We start from the raw sequence: 26,266 nt of genomic DNA on the forward strand, positions 1-26,266 counted from the left end.
TCTATGGGACTCTTTGGCATGCAAATACGCACAAAATAGAGCAGGTGCAATTTTTTGCGCCCGATAAAAGTGAGAATGAACCCGTTGAAATCAATAGGTTCTAGTCTCCTCATTTTGCAGGTGGGATTGTCTGTGGAAGCCCTAACAAGCAGTGACGCTCGCTCTGGCAGACTGAGGCCATCCATGTAGTGTTCGCATGGCTGCCATTTACTACTACATCCAATATAACAAACGTCTGGCCCACACAAAAATGTAGCCACAGTTCTCATATTTAAAGGCTTGTTTATTATGAAAAAAACCTTTAAAGATTAGTTTACAAGGCGGGAACCCCTTTATGGGGATGTTGGGGGGCACAAAAACAGGAAGGAAAAAATGAAGAATAGGAATTAACAATAAAACCTTACTTACAATTCCTGCAGCTCCAATAACAAATAGTATAGTGCTCACATAAAATATAAAAAATGGATAAAAACAGGATATAAAATCTAAAAAGCCTTAAACTCATTTTACGTTTTCTTATATTGCTGTTACATGCAGCTACAATGTCTGCCCAGAGATAACTTGTAGCAGAAAAAACTGCTGTTGACTAATGAAATTCTGAGCGGTTTGTTCTAACTTGCAGTTTATCAGCGAGTCTTAATGCAGACGTGAAGTGATTGTGTTTTTCTGGACTCCGATGGAGACCTTCACAGATAGACTTCTAATACCGCACACAATACTGACATTCCCATCCTCTCCTCTGGTCTCTTATCATCATCAATGTTTCTTCAAGTGCGACTTCACATGTTAATGTTCTGCTTCTTCATTTCATCTAGGCATCCGGTAACGCGTTTAATGGGATGACACAAGTAAGTATCAAGATAACATGAAAAAGTAGAAGAAATACTGCTAAGCATCATAATGTGGAAAGGAAATAGAAAACTGTCTGAAAGGCTAATTATGGTGTTACAACCCCCAACTCCAAAAAAAGTTGTGATGCTGCGTAACATGTAATTCAATGTAAAGAAAAAAAGAATGCGATGATTTTTAAATCTCATATAACCATATTTTATTTACAATACAACAAATCAGAGGGGGGAGGGGAGACCTTTCTCCGTTCCATTTAAAAAAAAGAACTAATTTAGAAATTGATGGCAGCAACACAGCTAAAAAAAGTTGGGGCAGAGCCGCGTCTACCATTGTGCCGCTTTTACTGCAGTCTGTAAACTTCTGGCAAGTGAGGAGACGAGTGCTGGAGTTTGGGGAGAGAATGTCCTGTTCTTGTCTGATGGAGGATTCTTGCTGCTCAGCGGTCCACGGGCGTCTTTGCAGAATTTTTCATTTCACAGTGCGCCAAATGCCTTCTAGTACTGACAGGTCTGGACTGTCGGCGGCTGGTTCACCCCCGGACTCTTTTGGGAATCCATGCAGTTGTGATGGATGCAACATGGGGTTTAGCCTTACTGATATATAGCTGGCCTTCCCTGAAAGAGACATCATCTGGATGGGGGGATATGTTCTAAACCCTCTATATACGGCGCAGCATTGATAGTGTCTTTTAGGATGTGTGCGCTGTCCATATCATAGGCACTAATGCAACCCCATACTATCGGAGATGGCGGCTTTTGAACTGTGCACTGATGACAAGCTGGATGGTCCCTCTCCTCTTGAGTCCGCAGGACACGGGGTCCGTGGTTTCCAAAAAGAATGTAAAATTTTGATTCGTCTGACCACAGAACAGTTTTCCATTTTGCCTTGATCTATTTTAAATGAGCTTTGGCCCAGAGAAGACATCAGGATTTCTGGATTATGTTGATATATGGCTTCTTTTTTGCATGATATAACTGTAACTTGCATTTGTGGATTTCACGGTGAACTATGTTCGCAGACAATTATTTCTAGAAGTATTCCTGAGCTCGGGCAGAGATTTACATTACAGAATCATGCCTGTTTTTAATGCAGTGCCGCCCGAGAGCCTGTAGATCTCAAGCATCCAATATTGACTGTCCCTTGTGCACATGAATTTCTCCAGATTCTCTGAATCTTTTGATGATATTCACTTAGGCCTGATTCGCACTAGCACCATAGTGCTAATACACGTTTTATTTCAGTTATGCCCTCCATCCTCTATTGCAGGGTAGATGAACTCTACTAATTACTTTATAGCATTCTATTCACTATGTATCTGAGGCCTGTTTCTCACTAGCAGTGTAGCACAAATACAAATGTTATGTTAGTTATGCCCTTCATCCTCCATGAAGCCACAGGCCCACACTGGCATGCTGCACTATTCCTTATTATTCCCAGAAGTTAGTTTTAGCCAATGGTTGCCTCATAAATGGCATCAGCTGTGCCTTTCAGTAGGACTGAGGCTGTATGCCTGGTGTGAACACGTCCTTAGAATACACGGCCTGCATGATAGACTCATTTAAAGATGTTGGAAGTCTCTGGAGGAGCAGCTGCTGAAGTCCTGACAATCGCTGGTGGCTGCAAGGAGCTGAACATGTAACCGTGCGTTGTCGCCCATTTAAATGGACAGGCAACCATGTAATACATGACAGTGTGAAGGTCTCTGGACCAGGAGCCATTAGGGATGTCCCTATCTGAGAGCAGCTTCACATGCCCATATGCACAAAAACGCTCACTTCAGCATGACGTATTTGCGCAGCGAAGGTAGATTTGTGCGCATATTGGTGCATAGTACCGTACTTCCGTGGTTTAAAAGGCTATTTAGCCTAATGAGGTCTAGATGTGTTCTTTTCCGCTCAGTTCTGCGCAGCGTATTGCCCATTTGCACATGACTAATTCCACATTTGCGCCCCTCCCATAGGCTTCTAAGGGGCCTTTGGTGAGCAAATGCACACAAAAATCGAGCATACTGTGTTTTTTTTCTGCAAAAAAGAGTAATGCCAATGAACCCATTGAAATCAATGGGGTTCTATTCTCTACGTATTGCACATGCAAATTTGCGCATGCAAACATGGCCATAAAAAGAAGCCCTGAGGTGTATTTGGGACAAACCCTTTAATTTCTGGAGTGCTGGTTACACTCTACTACCAGTCCCAATGTGTTCTCTTGACAATTCTCTGCCAAAGGGCGGCTTCACATGGGCATATTTCCATATGCAAAATTTGCACACGCAATACGCATAGAAGAGAATCCATTGATTTCGGTGGCTTTGTTCATATACACCTATGTTTCCTGTGCATTTCGGTCACTCGAAAAAAAAAAAGCTGCGTGCTCTATATTTTCCTGCGCACCAAAAATCTGCATAGAAGGTAATGGGGATGTGCAGATGCACACGCAATCCGCTAGGACGTGCGTGAAACACTGCGGAATTGCACAGGAAAAAGGAGACATCAGGAACTCATTATACTAATTAGCCATTTCACTAGCTGGGAGCACTGGTGCTTTTTTAGGGGGCGCGCAAATGCATATGTACAAGCGCAAAAAGTATACGCTGATGTGCGCACAAAAAAGAATGTTCATTTTGCAGATACGCATGGGCTCATGTGAAGCCGGACGGAGGGTACATGCACACGGACAGAGAGCAAGTCGCAGCTGAGATTTTCAGTCTGTATTGGACAAAAATCGAATATGCAGCATTTTTTTTTTACCCGGACTATTCGTCCGAGTACAAAGAATCCGGCGTGCACGCACCAAGCGTCTCCGCAATGTCGCCATCAATGTGAAGCTAGAGTCTTTCTGAGATCTTATCCACATTCTGTCGGCATGTCCTAAAACTCCTTTCAGGTGAGCGGAAGCGATGATTCCTGCAGCAGGTAACATTGTGGCTTTGTGTCTTTCTAGGCTGATGCACCCACCTCCCTCTTCAGCATGCAGTCGGAGCAAGGAGCTGGGGAATGGACAGTAAGTAGACTGGTCCTGCACATATGGCGCACGGAAGTCACAAAGCACTTCTGTTCTAGCAAAGTTATACAACTTTCTAAAATCTACTTTATGTTGCAGTTCATCAAAAATGTTAAGATCTTTGTGGTCAGTGAACATAAACATCTACTATTGCTCCAGCGCATCAGATTAAGGGCTCACGCACAAACCAAGCCGCATGCACGGACCCTTTACAGCAGCGCACCCAGTCTGCCATCATATCATGTCCCCATGAGACAGCAGCTTCCTCATACAAAGTGCAAATTCTGACTTTAGTATCACAGATTCCTATGGAATCCATTGCAAAAAAAACATTTGAGCTTCTCCATACAACACATGTAGTGTATCAGCATGTCATCCAGAACAGAGTTGGGCATTAATTAGCAGCAATGCTGCCATCCAATAGGTGGCGCTGCAGAGGTTTGTTCCATCTTTCTTATTTGCATATATTTCCCAGTGGAGCATGCATGGCCCTATAAGTCTCCCCACTCACCTACTAGGTGTCTCCTTAAGGAGGGACCCTCCCAATCCAGATCAGGAGACACCTGTATAACTACTGCTCAGAAAATTATCCTGATACATTGTAACAAACATAGCCTGCCTGAGAAGGACAAGGTTGGGACAACTTGAGGGATCTTTCACACGGGATGGAATTACACTGCAGGACGCAGCCAAATCTGCGAATTCCACACCAAGATCCGCAGGTCTAACTATGGATTTTGATGCAGAATTCCAGGCAGATTTTAAGCCATTTTTACTTTTGCACCAAAATCCGCAGCAAGCAAGAATATACTGATGCATCTCTTGCATCCTATTCCCTCATGTACAAAAGGTCCCTAACAGAAATCTGTTGATTCACAGATAGTAAAAAGGAGCCCCGTACTATGAATAAAGCATTATAGTTGGGGGCCCTGGTACAGGTTTTGCATTGGGGCCCAGAAGCCTCAAGTTACTCCTCTGCCTGTACATCTCGTAAGTCGGTTGGGGCAGCCTGTAAGATCAGAGGGGAGACCCGGAGCAGCAACATGGCACCCAGCGGGAGCGGCGATTAGATCACGGTTTGCATGCAGAAGGGCTTTTACTCATAAGCCATCACCTCGACACCCCTTTAACATTGCTTCACACTTGCATGCAAGTCGGATATGGTTTTTTTACACTCCTATAGCAAATACCGGGTGATTCTTGAACAAGGATTCCTCAAAAATGGGACATGCAGCGATTTTTCAAACTTGGACTATAGGTCCAGAGAAAAATCACTTTGTGAATGGATTCTTTTCCTGTGCGAGTTCCGTCCATGTCAGACAGAACTTGTATGGGAATACACCCTTAGGTCGCTCTCACACAGGCGCTTGTAAAAACGCTGTGCTTTAACGCATGTCTGGAGAGCCCTGTTGAAATCAATGGTAGCGCTTGACAGTGTTTAGCGCTGTGCTGAAAATGCAGCATCAATCGCTGGAAAAATGTATGTGTGAGAGTGGCCTTAGGCCGCATGAACATAGGCAGGTCGGAATCTGCATCCGGGAGCCCGCCGCGGGATCCGACCCTGTGCCCAGCCGGCATCCGCACGTGCCTGTATTTCCTTCTTCTTTTCTGTACTGCGGGCGGTCTGCACGGCTCGCCGTCGGATATGAGCAGTACAGATTTCTTTTAAACTCCTGCTTTTCCCGTGCAATCAGCGGCCCGTCTGCAATGTTATTTGTGGGCAGGCCGCCGGTCGGACGGCTTCCATTGAATTCCGGATTCCGCAGCAAAAATCCACCCGTTTCCATGAGGCCATAGGTATGAAATACTTTCCCTTATCAGTTGTAGATGTGCACTAAGGTCTGATCCATTTTTCCATGCCGCTGTTATGGCCACCGTGCTCTGCGTGCTTCCTCCATATACTCCGCTGATCCTTCCAGCACTCGCATTGTCTAACATGTCTGTTCAAAGTCCACAAAGTTGTTATAATGTATTGTATTTCGAGCTTGTCCCATAGATGGAAGGGATTAGATTATAAGCACTTGCCTTCAGCCAGTATATATTTTATATTGTGACAAATAAGGTGGAATCAGATGTAGCTGCTTCTGGGGAGACCAAGACTGAGGAGGTGCCGTCTCTGCCTGACGTTCCTGCTGAGGACACTAAACCTGATGAGCAAAATAAATTAGCAGAGAAGATAATGGTGAGTCAGAAGACACATCAAGCGTCAGCTCATTTATCCCATCTCATTACATTCCAATCATCCATCTATGGCTTTACCATAACCGCACAGTAAGGCTCCTTTACCACAAGCGTAGCACTACATTTTTGCATCCGTATTAGAGGCAAGTGTCCTGGTTTGACTGTGGATCTACTAGAAATTTCCGAACTTTTTAGCCTATAGCAAAGGTCCCCTATATTCGGCTCTATGGCTGTATATGGGGGGTGGGACTATATAAAAGGAATGAAGCTACATGCATTATGGCATATAGGCCCTATCACTGTATATGGGGCTTAGTATTACGGTCCCTGTATATGCAGTGTCGGCCTGCGGTGCTCAGGGCCCACCAGTAAAGTTCTTTCCAGATGCCCTCTGTACAGTTACATACCAATATTACCACATCCTCATTCCTAATGCTGCTGCATTCTCCATATACTTCAATAGAAAGGTGACTGCGTTTGCATGCGGCCCTGAAGTACACGGAGAATGCAATGGACATGGATTGATAGATTCCCATTAACCCACATTGTGCATATTGCTGACATTGCACAGGGGTCCGTGGCTGTCATTGTATTGGCGCTCTACTCTATGGTCGGCACTATTGAGAGGAGTGCCAAAAAAATCATAGGCATGCATAGTATGACGGAAGAGTCTGATGTTTATGGGGTTTGCCTATTTCTGAATGAGTCTGTAGGGCGGGGCTTGTAGACTTGTTCATTCAGGAGTTTGACGAATCACATGTGACCTATGTAGGATATCCTGGCAGTTGGTAGCATGTTGAGGATATCATGAACAGCCAACATCTTTATAGGCAATTTGGAAGAGTGAAGGGAATGCTAAAAATTAGGAGTACACACTGAATGGCCCCTTTATTAGAGCCCCTGGCCCTTCACAATTGGAGACAAGTGACCCCTGAGTGTAGAATAAAATCATGTGAGCAAGTTTTCCATGGATCAGTTTAATTGTGAACCCGCATTAGATGGGATAACCAAGTTATTTGACTGACTCCCAACATGCCATGGCCATCGGTGCTAGACTAGGGCCAGTATTTCAAAAACTGCCAATCTTGAGGAGAAATGTTGAGATTTACTCAGAATGATGTATTTGAGATAAAAACATCCAGTGAAAAGGGATCCAATGGTCATAAACAACTCACCAACGAAAGGGGTCAGAGGAGGATGTCAAGAATTGTTCTGAGGAACAGATGGCGCACAGTTGTTGCGGTGTGTGGTGCACGACGCAGGTTTTGAATATGATGGAGTCAGAACACATACTTGAGAGTAAATAAGGAACATCAGTAACAACGACTGTCGCTCTACAGTAACTTAATGCTATCTGCACTCGGTTCTATGAACAATATTCACTAAAGCTGTAAAACAATAACGGTGTTAGAAACACAATATATGGTGCGCGTGGTTTGTACTATAACCCTAAACCACATGGTTCACAGGTTACAATATACAGCTTCCCACTCCTCAGTTACCAGTATGATTAACCATACGCAGTGTCATAACTCTTAGGGCTCCTGTTGATATACCCTGTTTAGTCCCTGTCCATAACATGTGAGAGATATATTCAGTGATTGACAATTATCTATCTATACACAGCTGTCAATCACTGATAGGACCGCCTACTTGACTGTACATACACAGATAGCTGTCAATCACTGATAGCTCCTCCCACTGGACTGTACATACACAGACAGCTGTCAATCACAGATAAGACCACCCATTGGACTGTACACACAGACGGCTGTCAATCACTGATAGAATGGCCCACTTGACTGTACACACACAGATAGCTGTCAATTACTGATAGGACTGCCCACTGGACTGTACACACACAAACAGCTGCCAATCACTGATAAGACCGCCCACTGGACTGTACACACACAGATAGCTGTCAATTACTGATAGGACCGCCCACTGGACTGTACACACACAGACAGCTGCCAATCACTGATAAGACCGCCCACTGGACTGTACACACACAGATAGCTGTCAATTACTGATAGGACCGCCCACTGGACTGTACACACACAGACAGCTGCCAATCACTGATAGGACCGCCCACTGGACTGTACACACACAGATAGCTGTTAATTACTGATAGGACCGCCCACTGGACTGTACACACACAGACAGCTGCCAATTACTGATAGGACCGCCCACTGGACTGTACACACACAGACAGCTGCCAATCACTCGTAGGACTGCCCACTGGACTGTACATACACAGACAGCTGTCAATCACTGATAGGATTGCCCTCTGGACTGTACATACACAGACAGCTGCCAATCACTGATAGGACTGCCCTCTGGACTGTACATACACAGACAGCTGTCAATCACTGATAGGACCGCCCACTGGACTGTACATACAGACAGCTGTCAATCACTGATAGAACCGCCCACTGGACTGTACATACAGACGGCTGTCAATCACTGATAGGACTGCCTACTGGACTGTACATACAGACAGCTGTCAATCACTGATAGAATGGCTCACTTGACTGTACATACACAGACAACTGCCAATCACTGATAGGACCGTCCACTGGACTGTACACACACAGACATCTGCCAATCACTGATAGGACTGCCCTCTGGACTGTACATACACAGACAGCTGTCAATCAATCATAGGACCACCCACTGGACTGTACATACAGACAGCTGTCAATCACTGATAGGACCGCCCACTGGACTGTACATACAGACAGCTGTCAATTACTGATAGGACCGCCCACTGGACTGTGCATACAGACAGCTGTCAATCACTGATAGGACTGCCCACTGGACTGTACATACAGACAGCTGTCAATCACTGATAGGACCGCCCACTGGACTGTACATACAGACAGCTGTCAATCACTGATAGGACCGCCCACTGGACTGTACACACACAGACAGCTGTCAATCACTGATAGGACCGCCCTCTGGACTGTACATACACAGACAGCTGTCAATCACTGATAGGACCGCCCTCTGGACTGTACATACACAGACAGCTGCCAAGGAGATATCCCTCCTCATAAAGCTATATATCAATCTGCTCGGCTCGTCCTGCTCTTTAACATCATGCCAGTGGTTTGGACAGTATGTTCCAGCTGACAGGTTCCCTTTAATAGATAATTCATTAGGTGACTAATGGTCTGGACAACTACAAAAAACAAGAGCACTTACAGAATGCACGTCTGCTGTATAATCAACAGAGTTCTGTTTCTGCTTATCTGAAAAACTGTCATATGCCAAACCGATTAATGATAAAACAGCATGCGCAGTATAATTGCAGTCTGCAAAAGTTAATTAATGGATAAAGCAAACACTCCAACTAGACATCTCGTTTTATAATTAGCACGCGTTTCAGGGCCTGGCTGGGTGCAGAAGTTTTCCATCCGCAGCATGTGCTCCAACATAGTTCCAAATATTTGTTTTAATTACTTAGTTTTAGTATCATGCTGTTTCCTCCTTCTCCTACTGTAACATGGGGCTTCTGTAATACGGGGCCCTCCTATTAGATGGCTCTGCTAAGCACGAATATTTGATGATGTCTCTCATATCACAGCATTGATACAGGCTGTCTTTGTTATAGGAGATTGCTACAAGTCATACCTTTTATACCGCTCGCTCCATAATGCTGACGGTCATATTCTGGGTCAGGTGGATCTTTTGAGAGTTTACTCTCTTATATGAACACAGTTGCAGGTGGGGAGCGGTTGATGTGGGATGTGGACAATTTGGTGGCCATGTTTCCATCTGCTAATGTCATACAGACATACCGTACTTGTTAATGTTCTTGTGAAGCCATAACTAAGTTAGGTGGTCTTCATTCTTCCTGGACTAACCTGGACTTCAAACAGGAGGGCAAAAACATCAGTTACTAACAGAAGGAGCATAGCAAAGCACACTTAAAGGTACAGCGAAGTAGCGGCAACCTGTCACACTGGACCCTCCTCTTCGTCCCGTGTAGCCATTCATCTATGGCTGTTTTTATATGTATCACTTATGCAGTAAACACAACAACAGACTGTTACCTACAACTCCCAGCATGCATAGGGCTTGTCTCCCAATCAGCACTGTATCTCTGCCCTCAGCTCACAGGTCCTACAACTTACTACCGTGTTTCCCCAAAAATAAGACCTATCCTGAAAATAAGCTCTACCCTGATTTTGGGGGCTTTTCGGGGAAGCTTGAAATATTAGCCCTGCTCTGAAAATAAGCCCTAGCTGCATTACATAAAAAAAGGAATACATTACCTAGCAGGTTCGCCCCAGGTCCTTCATGATGCTCTCCAGAGGTCCGCGCACTCCTAGCTGCTCGTACAACATCACTGCCTGATTCTTGGATTCATAAATCCCACCTCCAAGAAGCGATGGCTGTGATTGGTTCTCGAGCGCTGCTCAGCCAATCAATGCAGCGCTCGATGAAGCAATCACAGCCATCGTGTTGTGGAGGCGGGATTTACGAATTGGCTAGCCTCGGCTCACAACCAATTCATAAATCAAGCCTCCACAACGCGATGCTGTTGATTGGTTCTTTGAGTGCCACGGTTTAGCCAATCAATGCAGCTCTGGATGGACCAATGCTATGGCTGTGATTGCTTTATCGAGCGCTGCATTAAATGGCTGAGCAATGCTCGAGAATGAACCACAGCCATCATAGATTGATAGATAGAGAGATAGATAGAGAGATTGATATGAGATAGATAGATATGAGATAGATAGATAGATAGATAGATAGATAGATAGATAGATAGATAGATAGATAGATATGAGATAGATAGATATGAGATAGATAGATATGAGATAGATAGATAGATATGAGATAGATAGATAGATATGAGATAGATAGATAGATAAATAGGAGATAGATGAGAGATAGATGTATAGTGTATTCTATCTATCTATCATATCTATCTAATATATCTATCTCATATCTATCTATCTTATATCTATCTATCTATCTCTCATCTATCTCATATCTATCTATCTCTCATCTATCTCATATCTCACATCTATCTATCTCATCCATCTATCTATCTATCTATCTATCTATCTATCTATCTATCTATCTATCTATCTATCTATCTATCTATCTATCTATCTATCTATCTATCAGCCTTACTTGTGTCAGAAGACACAAACTGTGGCGGCCAGAACCAGTTCTAAGACAAACCAGGTATAAGTAAGACATCTCCATTTTTATACATTTCATTAATTTTTTTTTTATTGTGTCACCTTAAAATGATTCCATTCATAATTTATTGCCCGTTACATCATCCTCCATCCCATGGTCATCCCTACATTCACACATTACTGATGATCAGATCTGACATGGCTGTTACACTGCTTCCTTCCTGTGAAGGAAACTACAGAATCTGAAGATGTGAAGCCAGAGGATGAAGCTGACCCCGAGGGCGGCCAGGTAGGTGTCTGCCTGCGAGGCACAGTCCTGCTGGACTCATGTCCTTACATTTGTTCCAGATGTGTTTCCTTTCCTGCCTATTACACGTGAAGGTGATCCCGCCCCATGTACAATACTTCATTCATCATTGACCATTACGGAAACTTCTTGGAATAAGCTTTATGTTATGTTTTTACAAACTAAACAAAGACACGATAAAGTAATACAAAGTAATCCTCACTCCGCCTCATGATCTGTACATTAATCACAATGATAACACTGTGAAGGCCCATTTACATGCAAGGATTACCACACAAAATTCGTCCAAGTGAGTGAAAGTATGCAATAATTGTTCAGGGTGAAAGCAAAAAAAAATATCGCCCACTCGTATGGAGTTGGTTAAGCTAACTTTTCGGTCTGCTTAAAAAACCTTGTTAGCACTCCCTGGCTCGTCGTTCCATGTAAAAGCGCCCCACTCAGCGCTTCCCATAGGAGGTGAAGGACAGAGCTAGAAGCAGACAAGAAGCCTACGAGCCACCGGCAGAACTTTCAGTGTCAATGCTCTACACGAGCGCGGATGAACTTATTGGTGACATCAGCGCTTGTGCAGTCGCTGAAGAGACTGTTGGCCCGTGTAAATGGGTCTTTAGAGTGGTCTGACATCGGTTTCTGGACCTCCGATCGGAGGTTCTTTACAGAACCAGCTGAAAATACCCGAAGGAAAAGCTCTGCATGCAGTGTTTATTCTTCCGGTATTTTGTACCGGTGTAATAAGCCAAATTAGCCCCCTGTCCAGAATATACCCAGGGTTAAAAGGGCCTAGGCTAGATTATACCCCAGGTGTATTATGGCCTAGGCCAAACTATACCCAGGGGTGTAAAATAACCTAGGCCAGACTATACCCATCCAGACCAGAATATACCCCTCTAACGGGCACCAGGGAAATGATGCCTGACACTCATCCCCGCATACACTCGCTTCTGTGCTGTTGCATGGGAGCTAGTATCGCTGGCTTGCTCACAGAGTGGCCAGCAGGGGAATGGGGCCGCAGGAGGAGATTTCGCTCCTCTCGCTCCCCCGCCCCTCTCCATTGACATAACATAGCGGCCGTTCAGTACTGAACGGCTGCTATTTACACTGAGGATCAGCATTCAGAATTTTATGCAGCCTAAATACTGGACGATGAGCTGAACGCAGATCACTCAGTGTAAATAGCAGCCGGTCAGTACTGAACGGCCGCTATGTTATGTCAATGGTGAGGGGCGCAGCGATACTAGCTCCTATGCAACAGCATGAGAGCGAGTATGTGTGGGGGAAAGTGTTGGGCATTGTTTGCCCGGCATTCGTCCCGTCTAAATGGGCCTTTAGAGACTCTATAGAACACTGAATTCACAATGAGCGCAGCTTCAGACGGACGTGTCTGCGTGCGTTTTTTGCGCATGTAAAATATACAATACAGGAGAATAGATTGATGTCAATGTGTGTGCATTTCGGTCACGAGCAAAAAAAAAAGGTCCTGCTCTATCTTTCTGCATATTTGCGTACCAAAAAAGTCTATGGTAGGTGAGAAAATGCATGCGCAATATAATATGCTGCGCAAAACTGCAGTAAAAAGCACATATCATTAGATTAAGGGCTCCGGCACACTTGCGTTTTCTTGCACAGTTTTTTCATGTGATTGTCAATGGGACTTTCTAATGTTAAAAACACATTGCACAAAAATTGCAACTTGCGATGCGTTAAAAAAAAACAGCGATATCCCAGTGTTAAAAAAACGCAAGTGTGTGTGAGCCTAAGGCCTCATGTCCACGGGCAAAAGAAGAATTAAAATCCGCAGCGGATTTTAACTCTTCTCCTGCCCACGGATCCGCATCCCATAGGGATGCATTGACCACCCGCGGGTAGATAAATACCCGCGGATCGTCAATAAAAGTGATTTTTTTTAAAAATGGAGCATGAAAAAATCTGGACCATGCTCCATTTTCTTGCGGGTCTCCCGCGGGGACGGCTCCCGCAGGCTTCCATTAAAGCCTATGGAAGCCGTCTGGATCCGCGGAATTTACTCACCTGCTCCGGATCTTCCCTTCGCCGCGGCGCCATCTTCTCTCCGACGCAACCGACGTGCCCTGCGCATCCGCTGGGCCAAAGAAAGAAGATCCGGCCACGATGGAGAGAAGATGAAGCCGCGGCGAAAAGAAGATCCGGAGCGGGCCTGATTTTCCCCGTGGACATGAGACCTAAGGGCTCTTTTCCACTGGTGAGGTAATCGCACGTTTTCAGTGTGATGCTCAGTGTGAGCGCTCGCAGGTAAGTCCCACCCATGTTGTTCTATGACAAACTTTCCACTAGCGGTGTTAAAGGGCGAGCTGCGATGCGAGGATAAAAAAATCGCAGCAGGAAGATTGTTTCAGCGTTTTGCATTTTTCTGTCGCCCATACAGGGCAATGGCAAAACAGATTCTCGCATCGCAACGCAAAAACTTGCGATTTTGCAGCGTTGCGATTTTAACATTGCGATTTTCTCGCAGCAATATCGCTTTTGCCAATGGAAAGGAGCCCTTAAATAGGCTTTTAAATCTGGGCAGAGGAGTATCTCACGCACATATGAACAGGCCCTGAGTGCGCAAAAAAGTGCACTACTATGCACCGATACGCACACAAATCAACCTCAGTCACTGCCCAAATACGTTGCCCTGAGACGATTGTATTTATGCATCCGCTCGTCTGACGCCACACTGAGAACTAATCTAAGGGCTGTACTACACAGGCCAATAAATCATTCAAATTACCTCATCTAGCGGGAATCTGAACGACTATCGCTCAGTGTAAATGTACGCCCCGACTGGACGACCAATGAGAATTCATTCATCGTTTAGTTTGTGCATGCTGGAAACTGAAGGATGCATTGGCCTCATGTCCACCTGCTGAATCCTGCAGCGGTATCCGTGCGTGCCCGAGGACACGAGGAGAAAAAGACAGTTTCCTACCTCTCCGGATCCAGCGTGGGTCTCCACTGACGCGGCCGGATCTTCTTTCTTCAACACGGCGGATGCTTCTGGGAGCATTGGGTGATGTGCTCGGGGCACACAAAGTGCTTGTTTTTGAATCCCCTGCTTTCCTGTGAACCCGTGGCAGCTCCACAGTGACAGCTGCGGGTGTGCCGCGGCGGGGACGGCTTCCATTGATTTCAATGGAAGCCGTTCCTGCGGGATCTGCAGAAAAATGGAGCGCACTCGTCTGTGTGAATAAAGCCTTTGGTTACTGTCTGGAAATCTGTTCCGGACACTCAAGATCTGAGCCAAAGTTTGGAATTGGCACCAAAACTCCGTAAGAAACACAAACATTTTGTCCAAAAAAAAATAAAACACATTTTTGGTAACAATTTTGTGTCATTTTATAATTGGTGAGAATTCTGTTCCTGATTCCTGTTAAGAAAATTCTGGATCAATGTATCAGTTAATTGTTCTTTTATTGGACTAGAAAGATATAGCATGGTGCTATAAGTAGTGAAGGGGTTAAACGAAAGCTTTCTATAGCCGTGCATGGTACTGGGACAGACAGAAGATAAGTCTCTTACATTCCTTTTCACTGAATTCATAACGGTCTCATTGTATGTTATTGTATAGTAACACCTTAAAAGCTCTAACTTATGTTAAACATTTTAGTTCTACCCCATCATGTATTCTTATTAATCTTGGAGGTATGTACTTTTCCTGTGATGTCATTTATGGTATATAAACCACATGCACCTTTAAATACATTAGAAATCATCTGATACTGCACAGGCTGGTGTGATTTGTATTTCTCCTGGGCCCAGACTTCTGCACGAGATCTGGGATCATGTTCTCTTTGATAAGCACATAAATTCTCCTTACAATTCCGTGGCATGATCGCAATATGTTTTTAAAGTCCACTAATCTTTAGAGCGGCGCACCGTTCGTGATTATCACGGCCACATAACGGGAGTACTGCATGCCCATGTGTTTGTGCCCATCTAGAGCTGGTAACTGTGTGGCTTGTTGCGAGGCGGTTCGGTGATTTCTTTCTGCTCTTCACATATTTAGTCCGGCTTCCGCTGCTGATTGTTCCACAACAGTTGATGCATTTTTTTTAACTCTATTGCTTATTGCTACTTATTCTACTGATATTTTTGTCACCCATCATCTGTCTTTAGCTAATCGAAGAATGGTTCTCAATGTTCCCTACTAGGGTATTTTATATTAAGGGGGTGTTAAGAGCTTTGTGTGGTGCAGAGTGTTAAGTACAGTGCTCAGCTCTGAAGGTTATGAGTTCAATCCCCACAGGGTTCAGGTAGCAGCTCCAGGTTGACTTCCATCCTTCTGAAGTTGGTAAAGCTGGCTGAAGAGCAAAAGATAAGTGAGGAAGACAATGGCAAAACAGTCTGCTGAGAAAATGTCATGATGTGATGTCACCCTAGCAGTCAGTCTTTACCTCTTAGGCCACCTGCATACGGAATTTCCGCCCTTGGAAGCTGCCATAGGATTGCGTTAGCAAACGCAATCCTAGGCAGACGGCTGCGGTTTGGCCGCGCAAAATCTCGCGCACCAAACAAACCGCAGCATGTTCTATTTCTGTGCGGGGCAGCCGGCACATGAAAGATCCAGAGCTGCGGGGCGCAGGTGAGTACACGCTGCTCTCTGCAGGCCCTCGGGTCGGGTCCCGCGGCGAGACTTCTCGCTGCTGGATCCAACCGGCTGTCTGCAGGCGGCCTTATATGGGGTTGTTAAAGCAGACCTCCGCTATAATGGAGTCACATGGAAGAACACTCTGCCTTTATGGTATTTCAGCTCAGAGGTTAATCTGCCATGAAACAAGAGGAAAAGCTTTAGAAATATGGTGTATTTTGGATAAACACTCTTCTATCCTGTACTTAGGGCTCTCTCACACGAGCGTATTACCGTATATTGCCCGCGCGGAGGCACGCAGCAGTACCGACAAATCCCTATACACTATCTTGGCATGTATGGACATACATAGTGCTTCTTGCGTTCTTTTTTGCGCACGCATTACCCGTGCTGTGTGTGATAGACACCATTACCGGTTAGTTTCCACATATTATGCGCGCAAAACCCGTACGTATAATGCGCAGTAGAAAACGCTTGTGTGAGAGAGCCCTTACAGTGTACTCAGCCAGAAGTACTGCGGAAGAACACTCATAGCATGTTTAATCTTGGCACTTATTTTGTGCGCATACTCGCTAAGATAGGACAAGGCGATGAGCGCCACGCAACAAGTGCACAATGTCATTGCGTAATAATTTGTCCAAGTGACCAACATTCAGGCCGCGAATTATGATCATGTGAGCCCAGCCTGAATGTTGGTCACTTGGACAAATGATTTCAGCTTGAGGACATGAAGTAGTGAGATTACGGCTAACTTCACACGGGCGAGTGTAATATCGGGCCGTGAATCACAGCCCAACATGGCGCTCACTAACATGCGATGTCCTCGCGGGTGCACGGCTTTTTAAAATCAGAACCGCCTCGCATCACTTCAGGGAAGTAGAGTTCCTGCGCTGCGGCTGTTAGGATCGCAGAGTGTCTCCCATCTTTTGGTGTGCCCTCGCTACGCTTAACCCTTTGCAATCCAATTTTGGATTCAGGGTTTCCTAGGGGGCTTTCTCCTTCTGCCATTATACAATGGCGCCATCTGCTGGCTAGAGCCAGTACTGCGGTATGTGACATGCTGGAGAGGCCCCCAACAACAGAGTGGCCAGTAATATACAGTAAGAATACCCTGCCGGACGTCTTCCAACATCGGAGCTGTACAGCCTTCAATCAGAATGTCTTTAGATGTCAGACAGTGGATTGGAAAGGGTTAACTCATTGTTTCCAATGGGGAGACCTGCCGCCAGCCCTATTGAAAACAATGTGTGATGCCAGGGCACACCAAAAGATACAACGTGCCATGATTTGTTTTTCCCGTATCACTCGTGTGTATGACTTCATTAAAACAAATGGGGTTCATATTCATGCAAGTATTACACGTCTTGCAACGCACACATCTCGCACGAGAATCTCGCCCGTGTGAAGCCGGCCTAAGTGTGACGAAGAGATAACGAGGGAACACAAGAACAATGAAATATGATGGTTTTTTTCTCTACTTAAAGGGTTTTTCTGAGGTCTAGTATGACATTAATGTGTGATTGGTCTAGCTCTGAAATGCAGCATGATGGGATGTTCCTTTATCTTTCTTTTAAATACGGTGCTGGCGCCATCCGGAGGCCGAGTCTGGAATTCACTTAAACGAGGCTGACCGCAATACTTGACAAATACGCGCCTCTAGTGCCAAGCACTACAGCTGGCGTGCAAGACGGACGCCATAGACATGCTGCACGGTACTACGCTGCTTGGATAGCATGACTCTTGCCATTCACTTTGAACGGCCGTCTGCGGTACGAAAATACGAGTCTCAGCTTTTCCGTAGCACATGTATGTGACGTGTTCGCTGCTACCTCTGCAAGATATGTCGTCAATGTAAAGTGCCTGAAAACCCATTGAACTGCATTACATCCAATATCTATAGAGTTCAAGGGTAGGGTTTGCTGCTACTTCATAAGCATCAGACTGTAACACTCCGGTCGCCGTGTATCGGCATTCATGCAGACCTCCCGCTTGCTATTTCAGACAGAACCTGAGAGCACCGAAGAAACGGTTGTGGAACCCATTCCAACTGCTGAAGAAGAAGAGAAAGAACCCGAGCCAGACAGCGCTAAAGACACCGACGTCACCCAGGTAACAATTAAAGGGGTTGTCCAAGTTATTTTCTTTTTTCTTGCAAATTAAAGGGGTCTTCCAGGAATATAATATTGGTCATCAAAATTAGATTGGCAGGGGTCCGACACCACGGACTAGCTGTATGCTAGAGCCACGGTCAGCCATTAATAACACAGATCTGTACACCGCACAGCAGGCTGGAATGGTACTGCAAACTGTCCCATTGACGTGCGCAGGCTCGAACTGGCCCACAGGTGAATCCCCCGATGGGCTCTGAGCCAGGAGTGGGCCCCTATCCTCTCAACCCCACGCGAGCAGCATATGGCACAGTGCATCCGCTGCAGTATATACAGACAGGCAGCATATATGTCAGACTACACCTCCATCTAATAAAGTGGCTAATTTATCTGTTCATGAAGACACATAGAGTGGCTGAAGTTATACGGAGGCACATCCGGAGGCCGGACACTATCTTCCTATCCTAGGCTCCGCCTTCCTTAACTGTCAATGTATTAAAAAATGGTAAATACAATGTGCGTGTATGTGGGGCGGGGGGGGGGGGGATAATATAATAACAATCTCATGTAACTAGATTACACCCAGAGGTCACAGCACATACTCCAAAAAAAGAAAAGATTTTTTTTGTCTCCCTTTTTGACTATATGGTTAAAATGTTTACCCAGTTGGGTATTCGGATACTTGGGGCGGGCTGCACCTACGCTGTACAGAGGGACCCTCATTTGTCTCTAAAATTAGAAAACTATCCTTCACTTATTACTCTTTGAAAATAGGAGATACAGTAATTCTCAATTTCAAATTTCCATTTCTATTGGGGTTGCTGCAGCATTTTGTAACTATTCTGCACTCTAGGGGTGGGTTCTCACGGGACAGAAATCTTGTGGAAATCTCGCGGCTTGGCCCACACCGAAAAACAGCAAGATTTCCGTGGGATTAGCACAGCTTCAAAATCCGCGTCCGCAGCTTCTGAAACGGCTTCGCCTCCTGCATCTCCACTGCAACCATCTCTCCCCATAGAGAGGAGAGAGGCCACTGCGGAAATAAAGAAAGAATTGACATGCTGCATCTTTGTTTTTCGTGCGGCCTGTCAGTTTCAGTCCGGCTTGGCCGCAGCGTGTGGATGAGATTTTTGCAAAATGCCGTCCACTTTGCTGGCTAATCCCGGGAATAGGTACCGCGGGCGGAATTGGCATACGGACATTCTGCATGGAAATTCCGTGTCAATTCCGTCCCGCATGAACCCAGTCTTAGGCTAACTTCCCCCGGGTGAGTGCGATATGGGGCCATGATTCACCATCATCACTTTGGGGATATATCGACCTGTCAGTCACGGTGGAGGATTGTGGAGTTTCTCCCATTGTTTGCACACGGTGCGATGTGCCACTGACCCCATTGAAAACAATGGATCACGCAGAAAGATGGAACATGCCGCGATTTGTTTCCTTCGCGGTGCCATGCAGGAAAATATCGCTCATGTGTATGACCTTATTGAAAAGAGTGGCGTTCATATTTGTGCATCTCACAACACACAAATCTTGCGCGATTGTCTCGCCCGTGTGAAGGCAGCCTTATAGCTTAAACAGATGGTTGTGTTTTAGTCCCATTATGCAGCTGTGAAAATCCCGGCCACAAAACGGGACGAAGCGAGACCGCTGACTTCAATGGTTTTGTTCTCACCAGCGGTATTCCCGCCCGTTAATACTCTGTGCGAGAGACATACAGCGGGCCTTATCTTCACACTGATTTTTTTCCAAACTTGTGTGCAATAAAGCGGAGTTCGGATAGTCCGAAATTAAAAAATACACAGTTCATGCGCTAATAAGTTCTGTAACGGATAGTGGAGAGCGCGTGCGTCCATGTGTTTTTGCCCTGGACTGTACAGTGGGCGCCTGAATGAATTGTGCTCGTGGGCCGTAGGCGGTCCAGTCCAGTAAACATCTAGTAAGGGCAAAAACACACGGGTGCATGTGCTGATACGCTCGCCGCTACCAAGCAGATTAGCGCAGGAACCGGGTTTTCTTTTAACTATTCAAACTCTGCGCTATTGCTCAAGTTTGTAAAAGAAGCAGGAAGATGGTCGTATCTGTTCTGGCAAGTCGTATTAACGCATCAGAATCCCGATGGGGAAAACGAAACCATTGAAATCATTAAACATGGTTTTGTTTGGTCCCGTTATGCGGCCGTGATTCTCGCAGCCATATAACGGACTAAAGCTCGCCTGCCTGTTTAAGCCCCGAGTCTGTGACCGTGTTTCCTGCTCCTATAGACTTTCTAATTAAATATGAATTAGCCGCACACGAGTATGTTCATGCTGATGCTTTGTAAGAGTAGGACTAGTGTGGATGGTCACTGTCAGGGTTGTAGATAAAGGCTCATGGGCCCGGGTGCAAAAGTTTATCTTGAGGCCCCCAACTTCTCTTAACCCCCTAACACAGAGACGTAGCTTGAAGCTCCTGGGCCCCAACGCAAAACCTGTACCAGGGCCCCCAACTCTAATGCTTTATTCATAGTATCAGGGTCTGTATATGGAGAAGAGAGACCTTATGGCCCCTCTAAGGCTCTTGGGTCTGGGTGCAACCGCATCCCCTATAGTTATGCCCGTGGTCATTCTGAAAACTCGAGGAAGATGGCAGATGCACCTTTCTCTTCTCTTACTGAGGAGTGATTTACTTAAGCACAAACTGCCACCAGGAGGGTTAGAAAACTACATTGCAGATTTAGTGCTGTATGCAAAATGTCTCTGGAATAAAAGGTACTTGTAAAAATACTTTCCCAAAGTTCATTCATATGTGTGCTGTACAAAAATAGCTGTTTTTAAAATGACAGAATTGCCAAAAAAACGAAAATCACAATTTTTTCCTTTTGCTTGGCTTGAATTCATTCAAAAACTGTTGGGTCAAAATACACAGTACACCCCTAGATAAATTCGTTAAGGAGTCTCGTTTTCAAAATGGGGTCATTTGTGGGGGTTCTATATGGTTTTGGGCGCTCAAGAACTCTACAAGTGGGCAATGGGGCCTAAAAGGACTTCAAGCTAAATTTCTGTTTTAAAAGACACAGACTACTCCTTACATTTTGGGCCCCGTTGTGGACTCAGATATAACATTAGGGCCACAATGGGTATATTTCTGAACACGGGAGAAATAGGGGTATCCATTTTGGGGTGTAAATCATTATTTTCATGTGAACTATAGGAAAAAAATATGTCTTTAAAATGACAGATTTGCAAAAATATGAAATTTTACTTTTTCTCCTCTAAATTGAATTAATTCCTGAAAAAAACTGTGGGGTCAAAATACTCATGACACCCCTCAGTGAATACGTTAAGGGGTGTAGTTTTTAAAATGGGGTCACTTGTGAGGGTATCTATCATTTTGACTCCTATGAGCCTTTCCAATCTTGGCTTGGTGTAGGAAAACAAAGTGTTCCTCAAAATGCTAAAAAGTAATGTTAAATTTGTACGTCTCCTAAATGGTTTTTAAAAAAAACAAAAGTTTTTCCAATGTGCGCCCAAAATAAAGTAAACGGGTGGAAATATAAATCTTAGCAAAAATTTCTATATTATGTTTGCACATATTTAAGATATTGCAGTTGTAAATGTGAAAAAATGACGATTTTTTTCAAAATTTTCCCAATTTTGGCGCTTTTAATAAATAAACACAAATTCTATCGGTCTAATTTTTCCGACTAAATGACGTACAACATGTGGCGAAAAAACAATGTCAGAATCGCTTGGATATGCAAAACCTTTCTGGTGTTTTTCCATGTTAAAGTGACACATGTCAGATTTGCAAAATTTGGCCTGGTCATTAAGGCGCAAACAGGCTTGGTCACTAAGGGGTTAATCTGTTGTAGACCTTTAGAAAATTAGGGCCAATTAGAGCAATCAAGCAAGTGCTACAGAATCCAGTAAGCACCCAAGATACACCGGAGTCTTGGACACTTTTTTTTGCCATATGTTAGAAAGCCAAGAGCACCACAAAAGAGGTCCATTAGCGACATTGCAGCCTCATTGAGCACACAGTATGGGCTTCACATCTGGTACAGTTTTAGAATTTTAATTTAAAAATAAGATATTTTATGTTAATTTTATTAGTATCCCCTTAGACAATGACATTTGTTTTAATCATCTATATATCTCTATTGCATTAGCAGGACATTACCTGCATACCATCAGTAGTAATAGAACCAGCATCAAATCATGAAGATGAAGGAGAAGATGAAGGAAAAAGTCTCGAAGAGCCTAAAGAGGACATTGATGCCGTCCCGGATTCTTCTGTTGAGCAAGTTGAAGGCAGCGCTAGTGAAAGTGACAATCTTCCCACATCGGAGAGCGCTACATCTCAGGAGCCGCCTACCGGCTTCCTCTATAAGGTCGGGTTGTTATTTTGTACAGTTGATTGCCACCATGTTGGTCTTACTGTCAATCACAATGTAGTTTCTAGACATCTTTTTCATCCTTCCATATTTCACTCTTATTGAAAACCTTAACAGCAGATACCTATATACTGTATATATTCCAATGTATTCATGACCGCAGACTTTAACGGACTCGGACGTGACCTCGAGAGTGGTTTGTACATACCCTTATAGAACATGATGCAAAAGTGTCCAGAAAGAGGGTGATTTGTTATGTGAAGTAACATGTCGGGATGGAAGTAGATGCCAGAGTTTCTTCAGTTTAGTTCTCCATCTGAAGGTCATAATACCAAATGTTGGAATCCAAATGGCATCCGCCATTATGTGAAGTTTGTTGAGTCTAGCAAAGCCCAGATCTGCTCTTTTTTACCACGATCTATACGGAAAACAAAAGCTACTTTTTTGATTAAAAAAGACTTTTTAATCAAGCAGATTAAAATGCTTTGAGTAGCTAGAGAAATTCTCTTAAAGGGGATGTAGTGAAGTGGAAAAACATGGCTGCTTTCTTCTACAAGCAAGGCCTCCTCTGTCCACAGGTTGTGTGTGGTATTGCAGCACTTTAACCCCATAAGGCATTCATTAATGTCCTGGGTGTGCTGGGTTTATATAAAATGGGATGGTGAGCTGATCCTCCTTCAAACAAGGTGGGTGTCGGCTGTCCGTGACAGCCGACACCCGCCTGCAACAAGTGCGATCAACGTTAACACTGATCGCAGCTGTTAGCCCTCTACAATGCCTGATCATTGTTCAGGGGTCCCAAACAGCCTCCCCTGCGGTGACATTACAGGGTGCTGTTGGTTTCCATGGCAGCTGGAGGCCTGCTGAAGGCCCCAGGTATGCCATGAATACATGTCTATGAAGGTGCGTCTTCAAAGACTGCCTGTCAAAATGTGGTATAATGTAAGACTGTGGTATTACATTGTACTGTATAAGCTATCAAATGATGGCAAGTTCAAGTTCCCTTTGGGGGACTAAAAAAAGTAAAACTGAGTAGAAAACGTTTTTTTTAATTATTGGAAAAAAATAAAAGAAGTAAAAGTGTAACCCCCTTCCCTTTCCCATATTAATATAAAAAAGCATATTTCGTATCACTGTGTCCATAAAAATCTGATCTATCAAAGTAATGCATTATTTACCACGTATGGCGAATATTGTCAGAAAAAAGTAAACGCCAGAATTGCGCTTTTTTGGTCACCACGAAAAAATGTAATAAAAGGTGACCAAAAGGTCATATTTTTTATATTCACCCGCTCCCTGGATCCAGCACAGAAATCTGCACTTTTCACATTGCCATATGTGCGCTCTCCCGTACAAGTCTATGGTGCAGCGTGTGCATGGCAATCTGGAAAAAGACCGATTTCTGTGGTGTCACCCACCGCTGCACCAGAACTTACTTTTTACCGCTGTGGGCACGTGACAAGTTCCCCCTAACTTTTTCTTTACATTTAAATAGAAGCGGTTGCATGTTCTTCCGTCAATCACACTGAACCATTTGTTACACGGGGCTATGGATGCTACTATGTAGCGCGGCGTACCTGGTGCGCCTCGCATCTGTATAGACTCTGATCACAAGATAATGACACTAGTTAACACCTAGTTTTGTGTTTCTCCCCTCATCATCACGCTGTAAGTCTTGTGGTCATACAAGTATTGTGCTGGCATCGCTGGTGACACGGCGACCTCAGCGGACTCTTCAGGGCATAGTAATCCTGCCATGTGAGAAGAGAACAGAGGTCCCAAGGGTAGAGAAGTGACGATGGCGACCTCAGAGCCTGCAGAACATACACAATGCCGCAGCATTTAGACTCGGCGAGAAAAGCAAAGCATGGAGTATCCGGCGGTTTCACTCCGGCATATGTGTTTTGCGCACGACTCAGCACAACATATTTACGCAATGAACAAGTCTTTTCTGCTTGCGTATTAGCATATTTTACTGTCGCTTTTGGCGCCTTGCATGCAGCAGACGGACACGCGCCGATTTAAATGGCTGCTTATCCTAATGAGTTCCAGATGTCTTCTTTTTCCCATGTAATTCCGCAGTGAGCAGCGCCCCTCTTTGTTCATTTGCACACCTCATAGACTTGTATGGGGACCTTTGGTGCGCAAAATAGTAGAGAATGTTACATTTACTTACGGACACACGAAATTTGCGTATAGAAAAAGAAAATGTGAATGAGCCCACCGAAATCAATGGGTTATATTCTCTGTGAACACATAAATGCGCCGCGTGAAGCCGTCCTAAAAGTAAAGTCTGTTCTTTTCTATTTAATATCTATTATGTTAGGTTACTAATGAAGTTCTACTTCCCTTCGTTTGCCAGTATTATATTACTATTATATGCATTTAATGTTATAAAGGCTAAAGAGGTGGAGTACCCTGGAAGACGATGAGCAGATTGCCTGCTGTCTAGTAGCTGCAGTCCCCATGATCACCCAGAATGCCCTACCACATCACTAGGGGTACTAGAAGGATTCCTATACCAGGCCGTCCCTGAAGTTAATTATAGTGGACTGACTTTATATTACATATAGCAGTCAATAATATAGACTATGCTCCTATGGTTGGAATATTCCCATGCAGATCATAGAATAGCCCAGCTGAATGTACCTGATTATACGAACCATGTCACTATATTGCTCACAGGGTTTCTTTTGTTCCTTTGTATGTATTTCCAGGCTGAAGCGCTGCATGATTTTGAGGCAGCGAATGATGATGAACTTAACCTTAAACGAGGTGATATAGTTTGGGTGGTTTCCTCCACAACATCCGCTGATATGGTAAGATTTTCTAATTAAACATTTTTAGATAACTACAATGTCCTTCAGCTTTCTGACACTTTCATTGCACATTATAGCAGAAAACCTCTGCGAGCACTCTTATAACTTATAACTTATCACTTATCACTCTTATCACTTATAACTTATCACTCTTATCACTTATAACTTATCACTCTTATAACTTATCACTCTTATCACTTATAACTTATCACTCTTATCACTTATCACTCTTATCACTTATCACTCTTATAACGTATCACTCTTATAACTTATCACTCTTATCACTTATAACTTATCACTCATAACTTATCACTCTTATCACTTATAACTTATCACTCTTATAACTTATCACTTATCACTCTTATCACTTATCACTTATCACTCTTATCACTTATAACTTATCACTCTTATCACTTATCACTCTTATCACTTATAACTTATCACTCTTATCACTTATCACTCTTATCACTTATCACTCTTATAACTTATCACTCTTATAACTTATCACTCTTATCACTTATCACACTTATCACTCTTATCACTCTTATCACTTATCACTCTTATCACTTATAACTTATCACTCTTATCACTTATCACTCTTATCTCTTATCACTTATAACTTATCACTCTTATCACTTATAACTTATCACTCTTATCACTTATAACTTATCACTCTTATCACTTATCACTCTTATCTCTTATCACTTATAACTTATCACTCTTATCACTAAAACTGTACTTCTGTCATCAGCACTCACCACACTTCCAAATACCTATATGGTAATTGGTGCACGCCTTAGGAGGGACTGGATCCCAAATCCCATGTAATTCCAGGAAAGATAGACGGTAAAGGCAGCACTCC

General features: G+C 44.1%; 1 protein-coding gene across 4 annotated transcripts in view; it reads left to right on the plus strand.

Annotated features, from left to right (window-relative positions):
• The window catches only part of AMPH (amphiphysin), a 214,858-nt gene that overhangs the window by 179,935 nt on the left and 8,657 nt on the right, over window positions 1–26,266 (plus strand). The window contains exons 15-21 of one of the 4 annotated variants that reach the window (XM_066584899.1): window positions 816–848; window positions 3,790–3,849; window positions 5,912–6,031; window positions 11,416–11,475; window positions 18,101–18,208; window positions 22,361–22,582; window positions 25,303–25,404. In XM_066584899.1, the coding sequence (XP_066440996.1) occupies window positions 816–848; window positions 3,790–3,849; window positions 5,912–6,031; window positions 11,416–11,475; window positions 18,101–18,208; window positions 22,361–22,582; window positions 25,303–25,404 (705 nt within the window). The remainder of the gene's footprint in view (window positions 1–815; window positions 849–3,789; window positions 3,850–5,911; window positions 6,032–11,415; window positions 11,476–18,100; window positions 18,209–22,360; window positions 22,583–25,302; window positions 25,405–26,266) is intronic. The other 3 variants (XM_066584900.1, XM_066584901.1, XM_066584902.1) reach the window with 3 other exon arrangements.

This window comes from Eleutherodactylus coqui, chromosome 12 (assembly GCF_035609145.1).
Source record: "Eleutherodactylus coqui strain aEleCoq1 chromosome 12, aEleCoq1.hap1, whole genome shotgun sequence".
In the NCBI taxonomy this organism is placed as follows: Eukaryota; Metazoa; Chordata; class Amphibia; order Anura; family Eleutherodactylidae; genus Eleutherodactylus; species Eleutherodactylus coqui.